Genomic DNA, 21,716 nt, shown 5'->3' with positions numbered 1-21,716 from the left:
TCGTGAGGGCTTGAACAGCACTTCTTCGCCAAGTGCCGGATCAGGCAGTCGAAGATCCAGGAGCGCATTCGGTCCCCTACCTGGCTACCCCTCATCCGTCCTGCCAGGTTCCCTTCTCGTGGCACTTGATAGTCCTGCTGCTCCCACGTGTTCTTGGGCTGATTCTGTGTGGGTGCTTCTTGTCTGGATTTCTCAGGTGGTATTTATTCAGGGCTGGCGCGAGCGGAGGGGTCGAATCTGATGCTCCCAGCTCGCTGAGGATCGCTGCGAGATAAGCTTCTGATTCGGCAGGGAGGCTCTCGAAATGGTGAGGATCTCGCTAGCCTCCCCTCTTTAGATTCAGCGGTCTCGGTTCTTGTCGGCGGTTTCGCTCTCCGGCTGGTGCTTTTTGGCTTTATGAATACGCAAAGCGAGGGAAACACAAAAGTGAGACTGTGACGTGATGGGATGCTCTTCGTGGCTGGGAGCACTAGTGCTTTCTTGTTGGGATTTGCTCAAGTTGGCTTTTAATTAGATGCTGAAGTTGCCTTGTACACTTGGATCGGTGACTCAAGTGCGTTAGAACGTTCTCGGGGTCTTGATTGCTCTTGTTATATGATGCGTATGTTTACTACTGCGGATTGGTAAATCTATATTGTTCTGTTTTGGTTGTCTTTTGTGACATAGGGAACCTTTTGGCTCTGGTTCTTGTTAGATTCACAACTGCATAAATGAAAGCAACAGGGAGATGCTATTGCGACTTGTGAGCCTGCATATAAGGAAACCAATAAAAGAAAAAGGAATAGAAGAACTAACCTCTTGTTTCAGCCTTTTCTTATCTGATTATATTACTACATTTACTAAGATCTACGGTTGACAGCTGTGATTGTTACTTCGCAGATGGAGGAGCAATCAGCTTCATATACCGTGGATGACGCACTCTTGTCATCAGGTTTTGGGAAGTTCCAGATATTAATTCTTTCCTATGCTGGGATCGGCTTGATTGCAGAAGCTATGGAGATGATGCTGTTATCATTTGTTGGTCCATCAGTACAGCTAGAATGGAAGCTTACTTCTCATCAGGAAAGCATGATTACAAGTGTTGTTTTTGTTGGAATGCTGATAGGAGCTTACTCATGGGGTGTGGTTTCAGACAACTATGGAAGGAGGCAGGTCTAATCTTTAATGATGTCATGTACTCCCTCCATCCCAGAATATAGCTACTTTTAGGTTTGTCCTAAGTCAAATTTACCCTTGATAAAAAATATCTCTAAAAATAATTTAGTTCATATAGAAAAGTTTACATGTTATGATAGTTGTTTTCATGATGAATCTGCTAACGTCATTTTAACTTTGTCAATCTTTGATTTTATTTTTCTATTTATAGTTAAAGTTAAAAATGTTTCACTTAGGACAAAACACTAGTTATATTCTGGGACAGAGGGAGTACCTTTTTGCATGAAATTATGCAAGTCCATTTCCTTCCTTGCTGATGTATCATGGAGTTGACAAACTTGTTCCTGATCTTGTTTCTATTGGGCAGTTGTGACTTCCTACTTCCTAGCTATAGCTGATTAACACTATGTCATGTTTGAAACCCAGAATTAGGGTCCCACCATATAGCAACGCTAGTTTTCTCTGTTAATTTCCAAAACTACCCTTGGAATCATTGCCAAAAATGAATGCCCATGAAATTAATTTGCAGCCCAGGTTCAATTCTATTTTCCTTCCCAAAACGGAGCTCTCTATTTATTTGTCGTGAACTAATGATCCCCCAAGGTATATTTTTTCATTCTAGATCCTAGAATAAATTAAGTTTTGGAAATGGTCTGTGCTTTTTAAATTTCTTGTGTACATCATACAAGCCCTTACACTTCTTTTTATTTGGATTTTACAGGAGGGGCTTTCTCTTTACTGCCATTGTGACAAGTGGAGCTGGATTTTTGAGTTCTTTCGCTCCTAACTATCTGTCATTAATATCTCTTAGATTCTTAGTTGGTATTGGTTTGGGAGGAGGACCTGTTCTCGGATCTTGGTTCTTGGAGTTTGTTCCTGCACCAAGTAGAGGAACCTGGATGGTGGTATTTTCTGCATTTTGGACTGTTGGGACCATCTTCGAGGCATCTCTTGCATGGGTATAATCCTGATATTTTGAAACTGAGAAGGCTTTTCAAATTTTATAGCAGAGTCAGCAGCAAAATCAGAAGTAAACACTACACATGATAAATCATAACATGATGCTACCGATTCTCATTGTATACACCGGTTTGTTCAGAAATTTATGAACCATTTTGAACAGTTGATCTGCTAATAGTGTTGCTGATTATCATACAAAACAATTAACCTGTAGTGGTGCTGATTATTGTACAATCACTTAACCTGTAGTATTAACTGGTATGCTACGGTCTTACAGGGTTGAAAGAAAATGTACTTGATGTAAGAATAAATTTCAGGAAGAATAGCAGTCTGGAACATCACTTTTGAAAGGAACTTCAGTTGTTAGGGTATAGAATCATAAGTTTTATGACAATTTACTTTGCCTTTTTGCTTACTAAATCTTTGAAGCATTGTTTATATTCGTAATTATTTGTCTGCGACACGTATAAAATTTTTTTGGTGACTCTGGTATGAACATCTATAATATACTATCCTGATCTGGCAAGGTTGTTGCTCATAATCAGAGTGAAATACACTCTTGCAGTAAAAATGGACATGCATTAGACTAGAAGATTCCACTGTGTTTTACCATGGCTAATTTTTCATTTTCACCATGCTAATGGCAGATGGTTATGCCCAAGTTTGGCTGGAGGTGGTTGTTAGCACTATCATCTGTTCCATCTTTCCTCCTGCTCCTATTTTATGCCATTACGCCAGAGTCACCAAGGTTCCTATGCATGAAAGGCAGAACAACCGAGGCTGTGGATGTATTGGAGAAAATGGCAAGACTAAACAATGTGCCTTTACCTTCAGGCAAGCTTGTTTCTGACAAAAATATCGAGCTAGATGAAGTTTCAGTATCTTCGGAGTCCACAACACTTCTGGATGGTGCTGAAGAAAGTTACAACATAGATAAAGATGAAGGTTCTGATTTTGGAGGTTTTAAGTCCGTTGGCAAGCTACTTTCGCCAAAACTGATCAGAGCAACCCTACTTCTGTGGATGGCCTTCTTTGGAAATGCATTTGCCTATTATGGGATTGTTCTTCTGACATCAGAGCTAAGTAATGGAAATAGGATATGTGCGAAAGAGGAGGTTGAATCAGTACATTCAAATAACGCAAGCTTATATAAGAATGTTTTCATATCTAGTTTTGCAGGTTGGTTACTACTGTGCACAATATGATTAGAATAACTATCTTCAGAAGTATGTGATCATATAGATGACCAATGCTACCGTGTTTTATTGAAACAGAGATCCCGGGATCAATTCTGTCGGCCATGGTTGTGGATCGATTTGGCCGGAGGCTTTCCATGGCGTCCATGCTCTTCACTAGCTGTGTTTTCTTGTTCCCACTAGTGTTCTCCCGGACAGATATAATAACAAGAATCTCCCTGTTTGGTGCCCGGCTCTGTATCGCTGCCAGCTTCACCATTGTATACATATACGCTCCAGAGGTCAGTGAGGTTCTTCTGCAAACATCACGTCATTCTCCTCGTCCCTTGGCGATACCGAGTAATCTGTGCCTGTGCTAACATTTGGTGGCTTGCCTTGGTTCATTGTTCAGATTTACCCGACCTCGGTGAGGACAACGGGCATCGGTATCGCGAGCTCGGTGGGCAGGATCGGGGGCATCCTCTGCCCACTGGTCGCGGTCGCCCTGGTGCACAGCTGCCACCAGACGACAGCGATCATCCTCTTCGAGATTGTAGTCTTCTCCTCCGGCCTGGCCGTCGCATTCTTCCCCTTCGAGACGAAGGGGTGTAGACTCAACGACACCGAGGTCGATATGAACTGATCACACGATTTGTTGTACTGTGAGAAACATTTTATTTTTTGCGGCGAGAACATGGGATTCCTTACCTGATTGATCGAGCGATTTTTATACGATGTACACGGCACGACACGACTGATGTTCTGCCTTTGGAAATAAATAAATCTGCCGACGAGATGCTTTTATCTCGTTGACTTGTTACAACGGCGATGGTTCTCACGCAATGTTGAGTTGGCGCTCTTGCGCCAGCGCGCGATGGGAGGAGCGGGGCCCCACCGGTCACGTGCTGCTGCTGCCGTCCGTTTTTTCTCTTACTAGCATAAATGCTCGTGCGAACCCCGATGTTATTGCATCTATACATGGTGTATCGCCCCGGGTGTAGGGGAGCTTGGCCCCAACACTTCTTCTCAACGTATCCCCCCTCGAGTGTGTCATTTCCGGCTTTCCCCCATCATTTACCACCTGTGCAAGAAGAGAGCATTGCCGCGGGCAGCCTCCCTCGCACCCTGAGCTCAAGCCCACGGAAAAACCTGCCACTTACAAACTCTTTACCCTCCGAGGCTAGAGCAACGGGCGCACGCCACTGACGCCTGGCAAGTTCCTTGTCCGGGGAGCGTCCTCTTACGCTGGCCTCAGCATGGATGAGATGGCCGTTTGGTACTAATACAAGCTTTACATTTAAGAAGAAACGGATGGTAAATCTCTCGGTCCGGCTCCGTCGTGTTGCTGTGCGCGTTCTGGAAAACCAAAAGGGGCATGGGTTGCCTCACGAGACGCTCATGGGCTTATTCGGGCCTATGAAATAGCAAAATGTAATAAGTCCGATCGGTCATCTCGTTGGCTAGATCAAGCTCTGAAGAAACATACGACACGACGACATCTGAAAGACTGAAACTGATCGATTGCGCGCAAGCTTGCTCATCCGCCATGCATGCAACTCTAACGGGCTAACGGCTAACGCGCCGCGGCCGCCTCGCCTACTAGGAGTGAGGAGGCAGAAAGCGATAGGGAAGGGTAAGGTGCATCCGTCGCCGTCGCTGCCAGCGACGGCGGCGGGAGGAGATTCAGACCAAAGCACTACACCATAATCTGACAGAAGACCTTAATGTACCACCAGATAAACACGCATCAGTAGCACATTAGTAAGAAAACCACAACTCAGAGCATACATCCATGGCCCTCAAAGCAAGAATAGTACTTAGAAGAATCTTCAAGCAGACGGCTTCACATGTAGCTAGCACTAAACTACACTCCACAAATATAGCAATTATAAAACCCACATTCTGAATTTCCTTGAAATGATCCTTTCAATTGAGCTGACTATTTGATAATGATAGAACAACAAGCCACCTTCATGAGTATGTCAATAGTACTGAATCAAAATCCTGCTCTAACAGCCAAATAAAGCATCGCCATGTCAACCATGAATCCATGATTCATACAATGCATGGATCTGTATACACCTCACAACCAGCATCAAATAATCCGACCAATACTGCTTGCTGAAATTAACAGCAAATTGACACCATATACTTGTAAATTCCAAACACACCTAAGCAACCATATCTTATCATAACTAAACCTTCTGATGAGACTGACTACCATGAGAGGAACATGCCCAATGCAAAAACCGCAGAATTCTGAGCACTCCACTTGCCTCCATATTCCAATAACAAGTATCAGGTACAGTTTCCATCACAAAAATTAGGCGTACAAACAAATTATCCTGAACAGACCAATCATCGTGCAAACCAGAGATAGATCGAGACCAAACCCTTCATATTATCCTGTTTCGGCCAAGCCCGGATGCTTCGGGTGCTACACGGCCTATTGGTCCTGTTGGGATGGGTCCCTGGAAGGCGACCGTGAGGCCATCCACCGCGCCATCGAGGCCTTCAAGGAGCACCTAGCGAAAGAAGAGATAGAGCATGCTGGCGGCGGCATGGGGGAGGCGGGGCTCGCCGTGGCCGTAAGAAGCGCGCCGCCAAGGAGAAGGCCATCAAGGGGAAGGGGAAGGGCAAGAGCAAGGAGGTTGCCGTCGACCCCCTCCCCCTCCCGCCGCCACCGCCGGCGGCGGCTACGGCTTCCCCTGCTTCGGAGGAGGCCCCGAAGGTAGAGGATGGCGTGGAGTACCCCACCGCGGAGGAGGAGAAGGAGCATGAGCCGGAGGATGCTGCTGCTGGCGAGGAGGAGAAGCGGCGGCGCTGTTGAGGCGGCGTGCTAGCCGACCTCGCCGAGGCCGCGCGCAGGGGCAGCGCGGGGCAGCGGCGGGGCGCCCCGCTCTAGCTGCCGCCCGCGCCCAACCCCCTCCTTTGCCTCTGAAAGGAGAAGCTTTTTCCCCTCTAACCCCCTCCTTCCCTCCTTTTTCCACCCGAGCCCCTCCGTTCAGCATTTGGACTACGGGTTGATTATCAAAAAGTTGAGGGACTTTTTTACAAAATGACCACGACGGTCGGAAGAAACAACCACTCTTTTATATTAAGTATAGATATAGATTCTTTGTTTCCTTTCCAATTATTTTTTCAATGCAATTTCTAATAAGTAAATACTAGCATAATGCCCGTGCGTTGCTACGGTAAAAGATCAATTGTGTTTTTTAAACTAATGATATTTTTTATTTCCATCACTAAATTTTTATTCCACTTATTAGATGTCTACACATTTACATTGCTAACAGTTTGTACATTCTAGCTACACAGGTCAACACAATGCCGACCTTTGGGTGGTTTGAACCTGCATGGATTAAAAGTTGTAGATTATTGACTTGGATGCCACTATTTTCTAGTATTCACTTGACAAACTTAATATGACATACCAATTGTTCTTGAGCCTTTTGTAGTGCCCTTGTGAGATAATCCTCTGCCTCACCAAACTTCCTGGATTAAGAGGAAAATGCAAGCCTCCATAAAAGGGTAGATATTAAGAAATAGTTATTCAAAAGAACAACATTAGATGATCTGAAAGTTTGTATCAAATTTCGGGGTGAATCTAAAAATTTAACCAAAGCACAACCGTAAAGATTACTCTAATTTTTACCCAGAGTGAGATAAAAGTTGGCTATATGAGCATGTGGTCCCAATAGAAACCTCCTCAGGAACCATGTTTCCAGCTGCTAAAAGGTTTCCAGACATATCTTCCATGCGCGCTTCCTCAAGAACACTCTGATACACTTGTGTTGCCATTGGAAAATCCCCAACACAATGCAAATATTCACTGTATGAAAAGGCAGCACTTTCTGAGGAAAGAACATCAATAGGCATGTATCCACTTATTGAAGAAAAAAATGTGAATGATCAGTTTCAAAGATGGTTATACCTGTTTGGTGTTTGCCTCCAGCGAAATCTTTGCACCCATCAGTGAACAGCTGGGCTGCTGATAAAGAGCAAATTTAGATGAAATTCTATTATCAGTCTTTATTCCCTATTAAGCTAACAATAACTGGGACATCAAAACACCTGATTCTGTTTCTCCATTCAGAAGTGCAATAAGTCCTTTGATAGCATTAACCCGAAATTTAAGATGATCCTGATCAGACCACTGGCTGTCATCTTTGATCGACAGATCAACTGAATCATTAGGGGACACTGTACACAGACACATGTAATTTTCCTCAAATGACTCAATCTCCTCAATGGGGGAAGAGGGTTAGGGTAAATCAAGGATACAATTAGAGCTGTTATATCATCAGCAACTCAACTTAATTATACCACATGCAATGGGGAGATCTAATTGGAAAGGTAAATCAAGGATCAAGTTCGGATTGCTATATAGTAGTCAGTAACTCAACCTCATTATGCCACATGAAAATTGAACAGTAGTTATCACCATAGTTATTGTTCATGTTATGTAGTCCTCTTGTTAAAGCCAAACATCTATAAAGCATATGAATTTCTTCACTCATGTATCATCTGCCAATAGGCAGCTACTTTGCAAACCAGAACACAAGTCCACTCTAAATCCTCCTGTTCATTTCACAACGTGTGCTGTACCTGAAACCCTACCTAAATGACACAGGTATGCAAAACTCTAGACAAGAAACAGAGATAAGCCTGTAATTAGCAGTGCAGACAAGAAGCCCAATTAACCCAAACCAACGGGCGAGCCCACCACATTGCAGGTCAGGGGAACTTGTAAGAAATTTGTTCAGATTAAAGCTCTACTAACTGCCGAATCCACCACATTGCAGGGTCAAGGGGAACTTGTAAGTTTAAAATTAAAGCTTCGGGTTGCAGAAATGAGTAGCGCAGCGCGTCATACACTCATACCTCCGGTAGAGTAGCGTGGACATGGCGGAGCATGAGCAGCCTCACGGCCTTAGCACTTCCCTCACCGCCGCCCTGCAGGTTAGAGGCCCCCTGCTCCAATATCCGCATCGCCTCCTCTGGCACACCAGCAGCAACAGTTCGCGCAAACAAGCGAATCCTCAAAATCCTAATGCGAATCAGCACGAAGGGGAGCACGAAGGGGAGCGGAGCGAGCGGGAAACTGGCGAGCTTCGGTGAACGGTGCCACCAAGGGCGTAACAGACCATCTCCGCGGCCACCCTTTCGGGCTGCGTATCACCGGCGGCAGTGGTGGCGGCGAACTGGTGGGGGCCACGCAGCTTCGGGGCGACAAGCGCCCTTGCGAGGGCCGATCGGATTGAGCTCATCGCCGTGGCTGCGCCTGCACCTGTGGAGAGCGGGACTCCCAGGTCACGGTGGAGCCGCGGATCGAAAATAGGGGAGACAGCGACGTGGCGCATAGCGGGTGGCCCCCGGCGCGCGATATGGAGCAGCCAGCGGCGGCGGCGAGAGAGCCACGTGGGCCACGTGAGCTGCTCCTCTTCGTCCTCCTCTGACCGCTCCTCAGGGTCCAGCAGGCCGGCCGTGAGGTCCAGCGCGAGCGGCGAGCTGTGACGGCGGCGCCTGCCCCCGGCGAGGGCGCCTGCGGCGACGGAGGTCCGGTGAGGGAGCGGGGCGCAGGGAGAGCCGCGGGCCACGCGAGCTGCTCCTCTTCGTCCTCCTCCGACCGCTCCTTGGGGTCTAGCAGGCCGGCCGCGAGGTCCAGCGCTGGTGGGGGCAAGCTGTGATGGCGGCGCCTCCCCCGGCGAGGCCGCCCGCGGCGACGGAGGTCCGGCCGGGGAGCTGGGCGCGGGGAGGGCCAGGGCGCGCAGGGAGGTGTGCGGCGGCCCGCGCCCAATCTCCCTTCCCTTTCTGTTTTAGAAGCTTTTTTCTCCTTAACCTCCTCCCTTCCCTCTTTTTTCCACCCGAGCTCCCCTCTCTTCAAAATTTGGACTGCAGGTTGATTGCTAAAAAGTTGAGGAGTATTTTTGCAAAATGACCATGACGGTTGGAAGAAACTCTCCTCAAAATTTGGACTGCAGGTTGATTACTAAAAAGTTGAGGAGCTTTCTTGCAAAATGACCACGACGATTGGAAGGTATAGATCATTTTGCGTATAAATTATATGCATAAGTTGCTTAATAACATTTTCGTAAAAGTTACGTTATGTGTTATGTGTATAAGCTGTGTTACAAATTTTATCACATAAGTTGTTATTAGGGAAAAGTTATACATACAAATCGTGTGTATAAGTTATAAATTACCAAAAATGAAAGTCGATGTTATTATTTTAAAAGTTGTATGCATGAGTTATGTATGCTATCAAAGTTGTGCTAGAAAATTCTCTCGTAAAAAATTGTTAGTACAAAATTATACGTCAAAGTTATGTGTATAAGTTATAATATTCCAAAAATGGAAAGTTGTGGGATTTAAATTTTTTCAAAAATGAAAAGTTCGGGGAAGGTGGGGAGTTGTCAAAATTCGATGGCTGGAAGCCATCGCAGCGCGCTGCTTGCTGGTGACAAATGGTCGTTACAACGACAAGATGCATTCGTCACCAACAATACCTTCCTGCCCACGTAGCGACAACATCGTTACTCAAGAATTAGCGTTCTAGCGTAAGCTTCGCATTGACGATTTCCTCAAAATATGAGTATTACCCCGTCTCAAATTGTAGGTAGTTTTGGTTTTTTTAATTCAAAGTTTAAAGTATGCATATTATTTGACAATGATTTTTGCATATAATATTCAAAACTATAATTTACATAAGTAGCTTACATAAGTAGCACCATCTGAATAATTACTAGCCCATGTAATATGCCTACTAATATCATATCTAGCAACATCAACATGAGAATTTGTGGTAGTTGCAAAATAATTATTAGACATGGGTAATGTATTTGCAAATTATACCTTGTGCTCATTGTAACTAAACTGATGCGAAGTATATGGATAGCCCACCATAACAGGTCTTGATGCTTCTGGTCTTGTGATAAATAAATTCAAATATTCTTGATATCCGAGCAACTAATGACAATTACTTTGCTTCTATTTTAATCTTTAATATGCACGAGCAAGCAAAATACAATGCAATCATCTTGAGCAGCCTGACGCAAAGTCACAAGTGTAGTTGCAATCAGTCCAAAAAGACCAGATGCAACTATAGCAGCGAATCAAAATAGTAGATCAATTAGGTATATGGCTAGGGTTTCATAGATCGATTTGAGCAACCAGATCTTTCCTCCCCAGCAAAGTCGCCAAAATGTGTTGATGCAAATTTAGGATCATCACACGAAAACACTAGAATGTGTGGGTTGCGAATAGACCAAACGGCAGTATGCTGCCCAAACCGGTCAGACCGGTCCAGCAATCTGGTTAGACCGGTTTCCTAGGATTTAGCCCGAGTCAATTGTTCAAGAGGATAACTACCACGCTTACGTGATGGAGGATGGCTAGGTTTACAAGCAAACTAGAAAAGGGATAACCAATGCACTTACGTGGCGAAAAACAACTAGTTTACGAGCAAACTAGCAAAGGCCGTTGAAGCTCTCGTCCGGGAGGGACCCCGTCAAGGCATGGACATCACCAACGTGCCCTAAGTCGACCAGCAAGCCTAGGACATCATCTCTTGTCGTGGAGATTAGTAGACGAACAGCATGAAGGTTGGAAGAGGATTAGGATTTAGGAGATAAAACTAAATAGTAGATTGATTCGATTGGGTTGCCCTCAATCGGCCGTGACTCTTTATATTTATAGTGTGAGGAGGTCTTGCCCCAGTAGGAGTCGAAGGTTACACAAATCCCGAGTCAAAATACAACTCCTAACTCAGATTAAACTGGTCAAACCGCCCATCCAAACCGGTGTGACCGGTCTGCACAGGGCTGAATCTTGCCGGTGCCATAATTCTCTCATCCGGACTCCAAATTGGACATTCTACATATGAATTTCAATCGTCTCGACGAGATCTACACAATGGTGAAGTCTAATACTACAAGAAGACTAGATATTAACGATGAGATATGTGGTCGTTAAAAGTGTAGATGTGGTTGTTAAAGGCTCAGTCGTTAATACTATTAACGACCACATACAATTTCCGGTTATTAACTTTCAACGACCGGCCAATATGTGGTCGTTATTACTAGATTATTAACAACCACATTTTTAGTAATAACGATCGTATTTGTTTCGTTAATATTATAACAACACCTGCTATGAGGTACTAACAACCAAAATTTTAGTAATAACAACCACATTTGTTGTCGTTAATAATATTTCACTACGCTCTATCGAGCATTAACAACCAGTTTTACAACATGAACAATTACATATACTATGTAAAATCATTGATGTGCCTGCTTCTTCGGAGGGGTGGCCACGCATAACAGCAATTACTTTTTATTTATTCAAACTCAATGTTTCATGACCTTCTTTAAGAAGCCAGTACACCAATTACAATGGCTTATTTTTACTAGCCAAACAAATTTTATTACATTATATATGGAAGCATCCAATGGCAAAAAAACTTTTTGGCACCTTCATATTGACGCCCTTTCCTCAGAAACAGTTTCCAATGATGCTTCTACTATTCTTCATCTTGAGCCCTGGAATACACAAAGTTTGTGTACGTAAGAAAATGAACTGACAGTATTTTTTTTCGAACCCCACCTACAATGCTCCAATTGTCCTTTTATTTGAAACAGTAAAATATGATCATGTTCTAATCTGAGAATGATCATCATTCCAAGAATAATTGTAAATTTCCATTTGCAACAGCAAGTTACAAGACCAGTAATGAGCTTTATTACAAAGAAACAGTGTCGCACTTCACCTTTTTCAGTTCTTGAAGCCTTAATTTGCATCCATTACTGAATGAGAAGTGACAGGCCTCCAATCATGGAAAAAGCAGCGCTACGTCAAGGATAAGTTGCTCTGGGAAAATGTATTTGAAGAAACATAACTAGCCTGCTTTTCTCTCTCTTGAAAGCTCACTGACATCCATAACATTGAAAAGGCAGAAGTTAATTTACAAGTGAAGGTGAGCTGAAACTTTGCCGTGCCTTGTTGTTCTGTTTTATTTATCTTCTTAAACCTGAACAAAGATAGTACAAAGTGAGCAAAAGGAAGACAAGAATAAAAACAAACTGCTATGTAAACTTCCACACACACACGTAAATGAGTACACCAAATAACTTCAGGCTGATACAATATATGAATCTTTATTAAGTATATTCAGGTACACTAATTCCAAATAATCAAAATTACCATCTAGATGTAGAAGAGAAAAAGGTGCACACTTAATTCATTAATCCTCAAGATCTGGTGGGTCCACATTTCGATCTACAGGAAAGTATATCAAATCTTCCGTTCAACTAATTTTCTATGTCAGCAAAATCCAAGAAAGTTTATCTGGAAGAATACTGATTACCATGGTACCGTCCAGAAAACAAGGTGTTGTGCCATCGATCAACATCGCAACTCCACGCCCAGCACAAGAGAGGTCATCGCCGCCCCCTCTTCTGATGTGCTTGTGTTGCCGCATGCACGACACCGAGGCTGACGATGTGCTTGTGCCGTTGTGCTGCCGGCCGAAGCTGCCAATTTGTTCCCCGCAATGGGAGTGACAGCCAAATCAAGGTTGCAACCTTTGTAGGTATATGAATTCTGGCGCAGTGGTGAGGAGGCTAAAAGAGTATCTCCGGCGCGGTGAATGCACCGAGCGGATCTGCGAATGATGCTCTGTCAGCCTGCGGTGGGATGGCAGCTCCGATGACAAGCACAGCAGCATAGGGATTAGCAGCAAGAGGGAGATGGAACCGCTATTGTTGTGTGGGACGATATGGATCAGGCAACGATTGTGTAGAGGAGCTGCTAGGATGGACAGGCTTACGGGGAAGGATCGGGAGAATATTAGGAACCGGCGGCGTACTACGGTGCTAATAGATGTATTTTCTTGTTAGTCCAGGGCAACCACCCTAAAACAACGACAACATATAGGCAAAATTAGTGACCGCCAGTTTTTTGGCCGTCGGCAACCACCCCAAAACAACGACGACATATAGGCAAAATTAGTGACCGCCAGTTTTTTGGCCGTAGGTTCCTGCCATTTGCTACCGTGACAACTAAAAAACAGGATCGACAACCATAGTCTGTGTGCGGTCGTTAATGTCTGGTCGCTAGAGCTTAAGATTCTATTAGTGAGATATTTGATAATGTTTGTAAAACCGGTCTGACCGGTTTGCCTAGATTCAGATAGCAAACTCCTATAATGCCAATTTTGATCTCGAACACGATTGAATCTAGTACGAGCATTTACAAAAAATGGCAGGTAAAACAGTTCAGAAGGCGCCACGCGATGATCTGCAGGGAAGGAGGTCCCTCGGGATATCGATGCATTTGCAAAAAAATGGCAGGTAAAACAGTTCAGAAGGCGCCACGTGATGATCTGTAGGGAAGGAGGTCCATCGGGATATCGATTCATTTGCAAAAAATGGCAGGTAAAACAGTTCAGAAGGCGCCACGTGATGATCTGTAGGGAAGGAGGTCCATCGGGATATCGATTCATTTGCAAAAAATGGCAGGTAAAACAGTTCTGAAGGCGCCACGCGATGATATGTAGGGAAGGAAGTCCATCGGGATATCGATGGCGGCGGAGGTTACCAGCCGACAGTTCATTTCCTTTCACAGAAGGGACCCTCGTCAGTTCCTTTCTTGTGTTTTCCTAGAAAAGTAGAAAGGTTTCCATGAACTCCCCCTCCCGGCGATCGCCACCCTCTCTCATCTCATGTATAAATACAAACACGTACCTGCGCCATGACAAGCACAGCAGACGCCCGTCGACCATCAGAGCTTCGATCGAGCAGCTAGCGCGCGGGGGCATCGGCGATGGCGTTCATCATCCTCTCCATGGACGTGAGCGGTGGCGCCTCGAGGATCCGCAGGGCCATCAATGACGTGGCTGGTACGCGCGAGCTCCTTATTATCTGTTATCAGTCATTGAATAATAATGTCGAGTTCCTGCACGTCGATTTGACCCCCGTGCGATCTCTCTCGTCCTCGCATGCGTTGGCAGGGGTCGAGAACGTGGATGTCTACCCGGACACCGGCCGGGTGGTGGTGACCGGCTGGGCCGACGCCGAGGAGGTCGTGACTGCGCTCGAGAAGAGGCTGAGGGTCACCGTCACCATTGTCAACAGGCACGAGCCGGCGCTGGAGTTTTCATCCGACGAGGACGACAGCGACGACGAGTCTTCCTCGTCTTCGGATGACTATTATTATGAGCAGGGACAGCCGGCCAATCTCGAGGACTGGTGGCCCTGGAACCCGACCGGCGAGTGGCACGGCATGGGCCTCCCGGCTATCAGGACCCGGGAGCCGTGGGCGGCGGACCAGCCCGTCCCGGACCCGTCCTCGTGGTTCTTCAACTTGAACCTGGGAAACAACAGCGAGGATGATGACTAGGGAACGGAGGAAACGTACGTGTGTTGCAGCAGTGAGCAAGCGTCGTCGTCGCCTGGATTTTGTTTAGAGCAAGCTGGAGTGGCATTAGCTATAGGAGGTCTTCCGAATAAGTAGAGCCACGTACAACGACAATATTAGGGTTTGGCGTTTGCATTGTAGTAGCTTTAGCTGGAGCGTCAGTTAGTGTGGCTATCTCATCTGTTAATCTCTCGACTCTCAACTATATATGCGTCCGTTGGGTTTAATAATTAGCTTGAGTTATATATTTTTCCTATGTGATTTTCGTGTCAGTTGCTTTTGCTTCTGGGTTGCTAAGGTGTTGAGATTTGTGCTAAAGTTCTAATCAGCAAAGGAGAATTAAAAACAAATTTATTAGCCTAACATCCGAGAAAATTTGCACCCCCACCACCGTATCTAATACCAAATTGTAATTCATTTCAATTTTCTTAAACTACCAAATAAGTACAATTAGATTCTTCATTAGATATATTTTCATAGTATATCTATTTGGTTTTAGTCAAGCATAAAATGATTTGACTCTTAAAAAAAATTGGAATGACACAATTTGGAACGGAGGGAGTAACTAATAACCACACAAATTTACATGGGCAAAGACATTACTTCATAGGCAAAAGCAATCGGTTTCTTGTTATTTGCAAATCGATGGAACTTCACAGTACCCCTGCTTTGGTTGCATTGCCTCATTGCCCATTGCTTCGAAAACAAGCTATATATGAAACAACTTAGCCCCCCTTTTTGGATAGCTTCTCCCGCGGCTTCAAGAGCGGCTTATGGGGAAGCCCTCCCAAACGGGAGATTGCAAAACGGCTTATGCCGTGAAGCCGATGAAGAAGCCAAAAATGGCTCGAGAGTGAGCGACAAGAGCCAAAATTTTTTGCTTCTCCCAGCTTTTCCTCTGCCACGGCGTCTCCAAAGCCCGAGGTTGTCCTCACGGGTGGAGATGTGCCGGCACAAATGGAGCAGCGTGGGGGTGGCGTGGAGCAGCGCCAGCGCAGGATACAGAGCAGGCAAGGCGGAGGTGGGTGCGCGGAGCAGACCGGCGGCGGGTGGCGCAGGACGGACGGCGCTGACGCCGCGGCGCGTGGTGGGGTGGAGCTAGAGCTGCGCAGCGATGGACCAGCAGTGGCGGACTGGTGCGGTAGCGACGTAGCGTGACGCGAGGTGGACGGCCGCGCGGGGCGCCCGCTGCCGGCGGCCCGGCTTCGATCGGCGGGCGGCGGCAGACGAGAGAAACAAGAGAAGGAAGGAACGCGAGAGGACCGGATAAAGGATGAGGACCAGGAAAGGAACAGGAAACAGGAAAGAAAGAAAAAAAGGAACGGGAAAGAAAAATAAAAGGAGAAAAAGAAATAGAAAAAAAAGAAAATTAAATAGGAAGAAAGGAACGAAGGAAAAAGTAAAGGGTATCATGGATATTTCATCTCATTTATCCATTCTAAAAAATTTTGCTAAACATTTCTATAAGAAGAGTAGCCAGAACTAGAGAAAACCGCTTCGAGAGATAAATTAGAGCCGGAGTCATTAAAAGGCATGCCAAACGGACCCTTAAAACAACCAAAGCAGCTGGAGCACGGCCACAGCGCACGCAGTGCATTGGGGAGCAAGCGCAGCAGTCGTCCCAGTAGCGGAGTAGCCCTGCCCGGCTCCTCCCATCCACCACGACACCGTCGTTACGTCTCGCTTACCTACTGATGAGCACACGAGTGCTTGGCCACACCACTTACACTCTCCTCTCCCTTTGCACCTGCTCCTCTTCCCGTCGGCTTGTGCGTCGAAGAGCTAGCCATGAACAATTTTTTTATGGCCTTGACCTTGCCCACACGTCGCCTGCAACGCTGGCCTCGCCGGCCGGCGGATGGGCGGTGCTAGGGGCGCCACTCCCGTGTCCACGGCGCTGCCGCGCTGGGATCGTCCATGCTCCGACGTATAGGTGTGACACTATGAAGACGTATACTGATCTGATCAGTGAGTACATATATGGTAGGTATGGATCAGTGTGTACACGGTAGGTATGGAGGCTGATCACTCTTTGTACTAATAGAAGACGCTAGCAACCGAAACCGTGTCGGAGAGCTACGAATCACGCTAGCGGCTGCGCATTTACGCGCAGGAAATCCCATTTTTATTTGGAATGTTTTGCCCCCCACCCACCCAAAAAAAATCCCATATATTTTTGGAAGGAAAGAAAGGTATTCCTAACGTATATTGATCAGTGAATAGATATATGGTAGATATGGACGGAGTTGGGAACGAAAACATCCATGCTCAGTGACCGGCGATGTCATATAGTAACAAATTAAACTCGGGCAAGCGATCGCCAGCAAACACAATAAGTAGGAGAAGACAGCGTGAACCGCAGCAGGAGCATGAGGCGGATCAAGGACATAGTCTTGATAAAATTCTCTATTTGATACCGGAAAAATTGACTCATTCTTTCTTGTCCTGAAATTTTATTCGTTCCTTATTTGACACTCACTTCAACTTTTATTCCTAATATGACACCGCAGTTCATTCTGTTAGCTAACGGCATTAAGTGCCTATTGAAAAGGTCTTGAAATTTTTTTCATTCCTTATTTGACACTCACTTCAACTTTCATCCCTAATATGACACCGCAGTCCATTATATTAGCTAACGACGTTAAGTGCCCGTTGAAAAGACCCTTTTGCCCTTCCCCATCACTCCTGCCGTTCAGGAGCGCGCATGACTGGGGGCGTTCATGAGCGCTTGCACGCTGGGCGCATGCCGACTGGGCATTTTTTTTCCTTTTTTTTTTCATGCACGCTGGGCTCATGCATGACTACCGTTCAGCTTCCTTTGTTTTTTCATCATTTTTGTACAGCATTTTTTCAGGCTGCCGTTTATCATCATTTTTTTCAATATTTGTACAACATTTTTTATAACATGTCTACAATATTTTTTTCTACAGATACACAAGCATTTTTTTAACAAACCTACAACATACAATTCATATATACACAAGCATTTTTTTTAACAAACCTACATTGTATATAGCATGATTGCCAACATACACAAGGTTCAAACATGATTGTAACAGCATGATTGGGACAATAGATTTGCAAGTTCACATATACATAGATAAAAAGGTTCAAACTTGAGGATCACAGAAGTTCAAACATGCAAGTTCACAGAGGAGATACATGCAAGTTCCAAATTCACAGATACATGAGGATCACAGGCTGAGCTTTCTTTTGCTCCTTGTGCTCATTGCAGGAATAGCAGGATCCACCATTTTGCTTCTTGTGCCCATTGCAGGGCTGTCAAGTGGCAGCATAGGACCTAATATTGCAGGGCTAGCAATATCCACCCTTTTGAATCTGATATTGACCTATGTATGGCGAAACTAGATTTGAACAAGAGACAACAAAATAACAGTAGATCTGATATTGAGCAGCTGTATGGCAGTAGCAACAAAATAGCAGTAGCAACATCTATTGCTGCTTGCAGTGGTGTTAGGTACTCATAAGGGATCTGAGAAATTGAACAGTTATCGACGTCAACCTTCACAGATAATTATATACCAGCTAAAAGTAAGAGAAATTGAGGGACTAATCATGCCAAAGAATACAAGTGCCATCACCTTGCCGGTTAGCAGCTCCCACAGGACAATTGCAAAGAAATTTATTGGCATGGCTACTACAGAATGTATACCTGTTACAATATATAAGTTTGGTTGTCTTGTACAGGCACCGATAAACTGCACAACGTTCCTGTGACGAACCTTTCTGCAAGCATTGTATAAACCAAGAAACAATTACATAATTATCAAAGTTGATAGGCAGATAAGTTTAATTTGTAAAATATAGAACCTACACTATGACTTGAAGTTTTCAATGCTAGAGAAATTCATAACAAATGGAGATGGAACCATTTCAGTAAAGCTAATGTCAATAAACAATTTCAAACTAACCTCATGATGTACACTGCCTGTGCAAAATCTCGGTACATATCCGCACTGATTCGCTCAGGCATCATTACTTTAATGGCAACATCCTGACTGCAGTATGATCCACGGTACCTACGGAAGCCAAGCATCAAATTCAGCTCTGAATTTTCTTCTATTTCCACTTTATGACTAAGAAAAACTTTAAATTTTGCTTCAGATTGAACTTACAAGTTGCCATTTGATCCGGAAGCAACTTTGTTTCCAAATTTGAGTAGTTTCAGATCAATTTCCTAAACATCTGCACCATCCGTTGAAATTTCCACACTAGTAGATGGCATACTTTCTCCACCCGCATATGCACTAATATCTGCACCATACTGTCGCCACCCGCCCGGCGGGGCTCGTGACCGCCTACGTAGCCCGCTCAATGGGGCTGCTGGCCGGATCCAAAGCCACCCCTCCCCCCCCCCCCCGGATGGGCCTCACGGCCACCGCATCCGCCGCGTCGTCGGGGACCCCTTCCGTCGAGTTGCCTTACATGTGTGCCACTGATGGCCGCCTGCCACCACAGAATCTCCTGGCGCCGCCCGCCGCCGAGTCTAGGGTTTGAGGGAGAGAAAGGCACAGGTGAGCAGAGTGGCTCCTGTCCAGAACTGAGTGACGGAGGGGATGAATCAAAACGTGAGGGTAATTTTGACCTCCGTCAAAATATCTGACTGGGTGTCCTGGGGCATCTAACGGCAGTACCTAATGGAATGGATAGCGGTATCATGTTAGGGATGAAAGTTGAAGTAAGTGTCGAAAAAAATTTCAGAACCAACGAGTCATTTTACCGATGTCAAATACGATTTTCTCCGTAGTCTTCCCTTCCGCAGCTGCTGGAAGTGGACGACCGCCCCCGTCCTCGGCACCTTGAGGAAGGACCACGCCACGGCGGCCGCTCCCCTAGCCGCCGGCTCGGACTACGACGACGAGGACGTCGCCGGTGCCGCGTCCGCGCCGCACATCGTCCTGAAGATGCACCTGCACATGCGCCGCGAAGATCGAGCGCGTCGTGATGGACGTCCCAGTGTGTGTTCATCGAACTCGTTCCGTCGTGCAGGTCAGGACGAGGAAGCCCGTCACGGTCATCAGGGACGCCAGGAGCGTTAAGACGGCGAGAACACCACGTGAGGATCAAGTGCGCGTGCGAGGGAGAGCAGCGGCCGCGCAGGTGAGGCCGGTCCCGGAGAGAACGGCGGCGCGGCAGCCGGAGGAGGAAATCGCAGGGAGGCAGGCGCAAGAACAGGTCGGTTTCCGTGCACACGCTGCGTCCATGATTTCGAGCAGAAGTATTCTAAAAAACGAGGAATTTATTTGCGTCTGCCGGGGCTGCCGGCTGGCCACAGGCGACCGAGTGGACGGCGGAGGTCAGGATCGCCGGTCTGGACTGCGGCAGATGCATCAGCAGGATCGTCCAGCGCGTGTCGCGATTCCAAGGTACGTGCGTTTTCGGCGAGAAGAAGCATGCCTCGTCACACATGGATCTAACACTGGTTAATCTAATGTTCTTTTCTAGGGGTGAGGGAGACCAAGCTAACGCTCCCGGACCGTGCAACGACGAGGTACTGGCGCAGCAGTGCAACGCGCGCGACAATCCGAAAATTAACCAGCTGCGACCAGCTTAATACACATTTTAAGTTCATGTTTTAAACTAGCATCCCATGATTGCAAGTTCGCAATACAATCCTTCGTTACACGTGTTCATATCTCAGCCGAAACACTGCCATCAATATCTTCTTGAGTTATTAGAAGTTTAGAACCTCGCAAGCAGAGATTATATATGATCGGAATAAAAACTTAGAAGGAGCTTAAAGCTTACCTAATACACAACCAACATCATCTTCGTTGAATATGAATGAATCAATTTCTTTTCTTCCCTAAATTCTAAAATTCTAAGCCATAATTGTAAATGAGGATCCCCTAAGCTTTCCAAATTAAATGATCTAGAGGCCAACCACTACAAATTCTTTAACAGATAGATAATGAAGTGTCACGGCACGAATACAAGTGCAAGAAAACTTTCGTGTATTGAATAACATTGAATATGTATAAGAAATAAAGTGCTCATTTTTAATCTAACTAAACAAAGGATAACTCTAAGTCACTCCTGAACTTTGCTTGGATCTTTAAATTTCAGCTTGAACTAAAAAATCATCAATATGTTGGAAGAATTGCAATATTTATTAGGCTAAAATACATTATAAATAATTTAAAAAATCATTTGTAATAAAAGTACAAAAGATAAATACACCTCAGATCAGCCAATCTTACAAAGAGTAACTGAAACTCAATTTATATCATCTCAAATATAAGAGAACAAACTACATACATGATGTTACATGAGTTTTATCTACACGCGCGTGTAGCTACTCTCATCATCAATATACCACAGTGCGTATGTGTACATACTCATTTATCACTTTGAGTTCACATACTAATTCTAATTCTAAGATACTACAAAGGGAACTACATGAAAAATTTCAAAAGCACCCCTAATTTTTAATATATGATTGTACCTTATTACTGGTATATAAAAATTAGTATGTTCAATAGTATGATCACATATTCAACGTATATACCACCACAGATGGTCTAGTATCGTCGCATACTATATGTACATACTTCTCGTTCGATCCGATTCATCGTATATCATGAGATACGCAGGTAGGAGTAGCTACATGCGCGTGTAAATATATTTATCCCCTAGTACATGGGGGATTCTTTGCATATGTAACCTATTGGCATCCTTGGAATAAATTGAGTTGCATATTTCTTAATCCCAATCATGGTAATAGAGCTCAATGGATCCTTTTCTCATCTCTGCTGCTGATGTTTACAAGCGAGTTGCCAACAACCAGTAATACCAGCCCCTCATCTTCCTCTTGCTCCTGTTCTTCCATCCATTTTCTCTGCTCGAGCTGTCACCACCCCTATTCCCCTGCTTGCGACCTACCCAACACTAGCCACCGCTGACCCCACCTCGAGGCGCTGCCACCCTAAGCGTGAGCCGTTGTCATCTACCTTGAGCTCCGCTTGCCTTCAAATTGGGCCACCGACC

The 21,716-nt window shown here is 45.4% G+C and overlaps 2 protein-coding genes across 5 annotated transcripts in view; one reads left to right on the top strand and one right to left on the bottom strand.

Moving 5' to 3' along the window:
- The window catches only part of LOC101758532, a 13,212-nt gene extending 4,559 nt beyond the window's left edge, over window positions 1-8,653 (bottom strand). Inside the window, exons 1-6 of the mRNA XM_022829702.1 lie at window positions 8,438-8,653; window positions 8,175-8,214; window positions 7,365-7,493; window positions 7,225-7,281; window positions 6,946-7,144; window positions 6,725-6,785 (exon numbers count right to left, since the gene is read on the bottom strand). Coding sequence (XP_022685437.1) covers window positions 6,725-6,785; window positions 6,946-7,144; window positions 7,225-7,281; window positions 7,365-7,493; window positions 8,175-8,214; window positions 8,438-8,653 — 702 coding nt within the window. The remainder of the gene's footprint in view (window positions 1-6,724; window positions 6,786-6,945; window positions 7,145-7,224; window positions 7,282-7,364; window positions 7,494-8,174; window positions 8,215-8,437) is intronic.
- LOC101753916 (organic cation/carnitine transporter 7) lies at window positions 25-4,113 on the top strand. 4 transcript variants are annotated; one of them, XM_004982967.3, is made up of 7 exons: window positions 25-107; window positions 197-307; window positions 880-1,148; window positions 1,877-2,114; window positions 2,763-3,294; window positions 3,390-3,592; window positions 3,703-4,113. In XM_004982967.3, exons 2-7 carry the CDS (start codon window positions 305-307, stop codon window positions 3,931-3,933), a joined length of 1,476 nt encoding a protein of 491 aa, XP_004983024.1. In that variant the 5' UTR covers window positions 25-107; window positions 197-304; the 3' UTR covers window positions 3,934-4,113. The 4 variants fall into 4 exon arrangements, with proteins under 4 accessions (XP_004983024.1, XP_022679104.1, XP_012704143.2 ...); XM_022823369.1 differs by lacking the exons at window positions 25-107; window positions 197-307 and having other exon boundaries at window positions 1,005-1,152; XM_012848689.2 differs by lacking the exons at window positions 25-107; window positions 197-307 and having other exon boundaries at window positions 1,008-1,174.
- Window positions 8,654-21,716: the final 13,063 nt, after the last annotated feature.

This window comes from Setaria italica, chromosome IX (genome assembly GCF_000263155.2).
Source record: "Setaria italica strain Yugu1 chromosome IX, Setaria_italica_v2.0, whole genome shotgun sequence".
Taxonomy (NCBI): Eukaryota; Viridiplantae; Streptophyta; class Magnoliopsida; order Poales; family Poaceae; genus Setaria; species Setaria italica.
This window is presented reverse-complemented; position numbering and strand designations above follow the sequence as displayed.

Coding starts and splice junctions, on each gene's coding strand:
- LOC101753916 (XM_004982967.3), top strand. Junction 3,295..3,389: donor TTTCATATCTAGTTTTGCAG/GTTGGTTACTAC, acceptor TTATTGAAACAG/AGATCCCGGGATCAATTCTG. Junction 3,593..3,702: donor TATACATATACGCTCCAGAG/GTCAGTGAGGTT, acceptor TTCATTGTTCAG/ATTTACCCGACCTCGGTGAG.